This window comes from Echiichthys vipera, assembly GCF_963691815.1.
Source record: "Echiichthys vipera genome assembly, chromosome: 4".
Lineage (NCBI taxonomy): Eukaryota > Metazoa > Chordata > Actinopteri > Perciformes > Trachinidae > Echiichthys > Echiichthys vipera.
Window position 1 is genome coordinate 16,719,706 of NC_139829.1, and position 6,308 is coordinate 16,726,013.

At 39.6% G+C, this 6,308-nt stretch overlaps 1 protein-coding gene across 2 annotated transcripts; it reads left to right on the plus strand.

Moving 5' to 3' along the window:
- Positions 1-81: 81 nt before the first annotated feature.
- Positions 82-5,303, plus strand: elovl7a (ELOVL fatty acid elongase 7a). 2 transcript variants are annotated; one of them, XM_083912847.1, is made up of 8 exons: positions 82-193; positions 2,058-2,135; positions 2,276-2,490; positions 2,978-3,058; positions 3,157-3,213; positions 3,299-3,404; positions 3,497-3,633; positions 3,744-5,303. In XM_083912847.1, the coding sequence occupies exons 2-8, from the start codon at positions 2,072-2,074 to the stop codon at positions 3,990-3,992; spliced, it is 909 nt and encodes a 302-aa protein (XP_083768973.1). In that variant the 5' UTR covers positions 82-193; positions 2,058-2,071; the 3' UTR covers positions 3,993-5,303. The 2 variants fall into 2 exon arrangements, with proteins under 2 accessions (XP_083768973.1, XP_083768974.1); XM_083912848.1 differs by having other exon boundaries at positions 2,300-2,490.
- Positions 5,304-6,308: the final 1,005 nt, after the last annotated feature.

The window sequence follows — 6,308 nt, forward strand, 5'->3', positions numbered from 1 at the left end:
CAGAAGTGTGGCTGCTTGGGAGACCAGACCACGCCCACCGGGGCTACACATAAGTAGGGAGGAGAGCGTGCAGTGCCAGCGGGCGAACAAGCAGGAGGCGCACCTCGGACTACGGCAGGTGAGCCGGGAGTTTGGCTTCTGGCGTTTTTGACAGACTAAAGGGATTTTCATCCAGTGGCAACGGTAGCTGAAGGTTAGTGCTTTAACTTAGTCTTTACTGAATCTGAGTTAAATAACACAGCAATACACTTCTGCTGGCGATTATCCAATTACTTAATTAACGACCTGACAACACCGGTGAGTCTAGGCGAACGCGTGCCCGTGATTCCTGAAACATTTCCTGCCACTGAGAGTTGGCTGGTAGTTGTTGGACCTGTTTTTCATCAATTGCATCACCTGGTCCTCATCAACTGGGGCCCTCGTTGAGGATTACAGCGATACTGGTGTGGCAACGGATCTTATTAAGTTGTCTAAAACAGACTTGATTTGCATGCCTTAAATGGCTTCTACACGCAGTTTAATTCACGTTCAAAGTTGTGTACGTTGTGAAGGGGTATGGTTGGTGTTTGTTATTTAAATGCGAGATGTGTTTTTATAGATTCAATCAACACATCAATAAGTCTGATTCCGTTATTAACTCTGAATGTGACCAGATTTAGGTACTATAGAACTACGTTTCCCTCAAACGTGTATGTTATTTCTGGGGGGAATTGACATTGCACGCTTTTGAGACAGCACGAGGAAGTGGGGCCCCGGGAGGAGTAGCCTTTACATCAGGATCCACGGTGACTATAACGTTATTTAACGTGTCAGGGCTTGCCATGTCCTCATTAGTGGAGAAACTCCAGACAGCCAATGACATATCGGTGGCGTTCAGGTAGACACACCTTGAAAACCTGTCATGTAGGGTTACGGTTGACAGAGCAGAGGTGGCACGGTTTTTATCATTTAAATTTACCCACTCCCTTACACATGATGCTTTTCAAAGAACAAATCTAATGGGTATATTGAGTTTAAGATTTAGTTTGAAGGGAACTTTATACATACAATTTTACACCTTTTTCATAAAGCGGTCAAAGCAGATGGATAGTTTAACCCATGAGCCCTTACTGTTGGTCACTAACGGCTGCAGAACTGATCACTGGGAAAAGTTCATCCCCATTCACCTACAAGCTTGACAGTTGGACAGTTTAAGTTTGGTGTCATTGTCAAGATTACAGAGTCTGTAATTCTAAATTACTGCATTGAAGCATTTTTTTTTTTTAAAGAAAATTACCCTTTTTTCACTTGTCACATTGTTCAGTTTTATTTTTTTAAAGATTCACATTATAGTTGTCCACGAATATTTGCCCATGTGCCCTGTTCCCCTCCAACTAGTTTCCCATTTTGAGAAGCCATTAAGGCCAAGTTTCTCTTATGAAAGAAGCCCAGCATTTTTTTTTTTTTTAAGAAAACAAGTCCTTTAAAATCATGGGCTATATTGTAACTGGAAAACAAAATATTTTTTATGAAGGCTCCATAATCCATGTGTTTCTTGAGATAAATCCTAATCCGTGTTGTTCATTGTCTGAAAAAACAAATACTGACTGCTACTCATTGTACCCCGTACACACTTGGCTTTGTCTGCCTCAGATGCTTTTTTTTTTTTAACCCTATACAGTCCAGTCTTTCAGCTATGGCAGTGTGCTACAACTACAAATGGCTTCTTGGTTGACTCTGCTTCGATCATATCAAATGTTAAGATTCCATCCTGAAATTAAAAACCTGTTGCATTATTCCTGTTGTGTGCTGTCGGTTTCAATGAGATTTTGCAGCAGTTTCTTGGTAGAGACTTACTTTCTGTAGGGAGTTCATAATGAAAGTGGTGGAACTACTAATTATTAGTAACCAAAATCACTCTTAAGGCAGTATTTTCTCCACTTTGGTGTATTTAGCAGCTTTTGAATATGTCTTATTTCAGTAAAGACCTTTTTGCCGTTCTTGGTCATAAATGTTGCACAATTGTTAACTTGTCTTGTTCAAACTGACTTTCTAACCTTTGTTCTTCTAATTGCAAGGATCTTGTCTGAAAATGGAATTCGACAATATAAAGTCCTCTGCTGCACTCATTTATGATGAGTTCATCCAAAATGCAGGTGAGTCTTTAAGCATTCAAGATGACTCTATGGCAAGTTTGTAATTCTAAAATCTTACATTATCACTTTTGGGCTTGTTTCTGTATATGAATCACTTTAATGGGGTCCAGTTCTCTGTAACTGGACCATGATTTCACAAGCCGGTCAACAACATTCTGTTACAGACAGACGGACAGCGAGCTGGTTCCTCATGTCGTCTCCTCTCCCCCAAACGGTCCTCATCACACTATATGTTTACTTTGTCACATCGCTGGGGCCTCGGATAATGGAGAACCGCAAAGCCTTCGACCTTAGAGGAATTCTAATAGTTTACAACTTCAGTGTGGTGGCTCTCTCGCTCTACATGTGCTATGAGGTGAGTCATACCTTTGCTTTGACTGGTTGACATGAATTTTGTGCTACAGATTCATACCACAGGCTTACAGCGGAGTCAGTTGAGCTCATTGTTAATAGGGCCATGACACATGCCATTGATGGTCTTGTGCAATAGTCTCCACTTGTTTTGTTGTTGTTTTTTTTAACTTGACTATTGATTTGTGGGTAAACCAGATCTGCAGGTGTATTCTTTCCATGCGCTGTATTCTGCAAATGTTGCCCAAGAGCTGTGTAAACTTTACTTTACATTACTTTAGTCTGACTCACCGGATGTAGACTGTGTAAAGCCTTCCATTGGCTGCCTGCTTCAGATGGTATTTTGCGAGAGCACGGTCTCTGCATTTGGGGCTTAGTGCTGCCCAAAAAATAGTAATTAAAAAAAATTCAGTTTTTCTTTAAAAATAATTTTTTTCTTCCCCACTGCCGGTTACTTTTGATTAACCAACACTTTGCACTGTTCCCTTCAGTTTGTTATGTCAGGATGGGGGACCGGATACTCTTTTCGCTGTGACCCAGTGGACTACTCTGATTCACCACAGGGTGTGAGGGTAAGCTGCTGCACTGCAGAATCTGACTCAATTTAGCACACTTTTCACACTTAATTTCTTAGAACCAGTACTGAAATATTACTTCTGTGCTCCTCTAGATGGCGGCAACATGCTGGCTTTACTACTTCTCAAAGTTCATTGAAATGTTGGACACAGTAAGTTGTGAGATCACTGTCAGGCATGTGAGTTGATTAATTGTATGCACTGTACAAAAACTAAACTTGTGTCCCCTTTTTTCAGATCTTCTTTGTGCTGAGGAAGAAGAATAGCCAGGTGACCTTTCTTCATGTCTACCATCACTCAATCATGCCCTTCACCTGGTGGTTTGGAGTTCGGTTTTCTGCAGGTAGGTCCTTTTTGTGTGTACAAGATGTAGTTTGATAACATTACTTTTTTTTGACATTTTGTGACGCTATTCCTGAAAAACCCTACTTTCAGGTGGGATGGGGACATTTCACGCCATGCTCAACTGTGTCGTCCATGTCGTCATGTACTCTTACTACGGCCTGACTGCTTTGGGCCCCAACTACCAGAAGTACCTATGGTGGAAGAAGTACCTGACTTCAATTCAGTGTGTATGTTGTTGGTCTGATGCAAGACTGCTTTTTTTGTTTTCCTGTGTATAGTGTTTGCAAAGTGTATCTTAACAATATAACCAACCCTTCCTTTCCCTGTTGCCCCTTAGATCCAGTTTGTTTGTGTGACGAGCCACATCTCCCAGTATTTCTTCATAAAGGACTGCAACTACCAGTTCCCAATCTTTATCTACATCATCGGCTCGTACGGCCTGATTTTCCTGTTCCTCTTCCTCAACTTCTGGTACCACGCCTACACCAAGGGTAAGAGGCTGCCAAAAGTGCTGCAGAATCAGACCTGGGAACACCACAGCAACGGAGTTATGAATGGAAACGCCAGTCATGACAAAGAAGAGTGACCCAAGACTCTGCTCATCAGGGGGGTTTTGGGGTTAACCCCATGTATGTAACTGCAGTCTGAGATTCAACCCCATTAGTTTGGACTGTATTTTCTGATTGGTTTTCTACTTGCAACTGCAAAAGACAATCTTTAAATTTTGACCAAAGCTATATTTGAGAGGTTTATTAACTCAAGCTGAAGGGTTTTATCTGATTATTTGTTGGTGTAGTTGTTTACAATCTAGGTAAAGCCCGAGTTCTGCTAGGGAAGTTAACAAATATCCCCCAGTTCTGCTACAGTATGGTTTAAAAAATTCAAGCATCTGGAATCGACTATAATCTACTTTACATAGCCTTCACTTTTGGTAAGACTGTGGGACCCTCCTATATACACACAAACTGGGCTTCAGTAAAAAGCTTCTAATGCTGAGATCATTTAACTTATGTGACTTGATTGCTTCTCGGAAGACCTCTTTTTAGGAAGTGAAGTTTAGGGTTTTTAAAGTTGTGCACTGAAGTTGTTTTTCACCTGGCCAAAAAGAATTACGTTGACTGTTCCTTGTCGAAATTCTTTTTTTTTTTTTTTCGTTGTTGTTGTTGCATGCATGCAGAATAGGTGTTTTGTTCGTTTTTTTTTGCACGTCCACTTCTCTATGGTTGAGTCACAATTGCTGCTGATGGTAAACATTTAGTGAAAATAACTTTTATACAGTAGAATCAATTTATTCTCCTGATTTTTAATAATTTTCCTATGACGCAATGATGTGACAGAGATGCCAGGGAGAGGCTGACAGACCACTATGGTTCTTGTAGGATCCAAGCCGAGATAGACTTTTACGACTTACTTATTGCTAAATAACACTGTATTACAGGACTGCAATATCTACATGGACTCATTATTTAGCCAACCGGTCATAAAACATGAGCAGCCTTGCTTGCCTGTTAAGTATTTTGTGTCATGTGTTGAAGTTCTGTGGCTAATGAGATCTTCAGGCAGCCAGACTAGTGCCTTTAGACTGAGGTCTTTGGAGTAGTTTTGTCATGTTATGATCTTACAAAGTGAATGTAACTCTCTGCTCCTTTTGGGCGACTGAGGACACAGAATGGAACTTGATGTGGAAAGAGTTCCACCTTTTTTTTTTATTATTATTAAAGTGTAAGCCAATGTTGACACTAAATACAGCTATACATTGCATAGAAATGGGGGGTGTGAACTCTTTCAGTTCCTTGTCACATCCCTTTAATTATATCAATAGTTAATACTGTAAGAAATGAGATGTTTATATTGTGTTTTATATGTATTTATATGAAAATAAATGATCAATGTACTTTGAAAATGTTGTTTTGCTCTTCTGTTAATTTTAGTTGACATTTTTGTTTTGAAAGTAGAAATGTAGTGGTAACTGTGTTCAGGTATGATTTGATCGTTAGATAAGGTATTTCAGATGGCAGCCTAACTTGACACATTCGGCTATCTAGGCTACCATGTGGGATGTAGCTTGCGAAGTGACTAATTCTGTATTTTAAAATGTTGCTTTTTAAAAATTAGTTGTTCACCTTAAACTGTAGATGGGACACAGACCACATTGTTGGTTCACATTCTACAGTACCTTCATATGCTAGCTAGCTCCTTACATGGAACAGTTAACATTGTAGGGTATTTAGTTGAAGAAATCATGGCTTTATTTGGCAAACGAATGGATTGTGACTGCTTATAATTTGCTAAAAGGTTGGTTTCTAACTGCCTATGACATGGTAAATACAGCATGAGTGTATTTCCTTTGAATTGCCATTATTTCCCGTTAATTCTCATGGAAAGTTTCCACTTTAATATACCTGGGATTTTGCAACCCTAATCTAGAGTCAATGCTGTTTGTGGAATTTATATTTTAATTTAAGTGATGCTTTCACATGACTGTAATGTGTTGCTTTCACCAATAGGAAGTGCTGTGGGACTAGAGAAGGTTTTCTGTGTACAGTTTATAATGCATTATAGTAAGATGGATCACCACACAATAGATATAATTCATTTCATATTCATGAAAAAGTATGGCATCCCATAAGTCATCTGCTTGGCTGTATTATTGAACAACGCCCCATTTTGTTCCCAGAACATTTACCTCTTCATGGTTCTGTATCTTCAGGGTAATAAAGAGTGGATTGTATTTTGCTGCTGTTGGGTGAAAAGCTTGTTTATCTAAACAGTTTCCAGGACGGAGAAATCGATTTTTATCCTATCAAACATACAGATTCAATTCTGAGAGGATTGTCATCACATCAAATGCATTTTCTCAACCAGTAGAGAAGCAGATACATTTTGTGGTTTTTTTCTAAGA

Excerpts from the sequence above, each read along its gene's own strand:
- elovl7a (XM_083912847.1), top strand. The coding sequence starts at position 2,072 with ATGGAATTCGACAATATAAAGTCCTCTGCTGCACTCATTTATGATGAG. Across the intron at positions 2,136-2,275 it reads TGAGTTCATCCAAAATGCAG|CCGGTCAACAACATTCTGTT; the intron begins GTGAGTCTTTAA and ends TGATTTCACAAG. Across the intron at positions 3,405-3,496 it reads TGGAGTTCGGTTTTCTGCAG|GTGGGATGGGGACATTTCAC; the intron begins GTAGGTCCTTTT and ends CCCTACTTTCAG.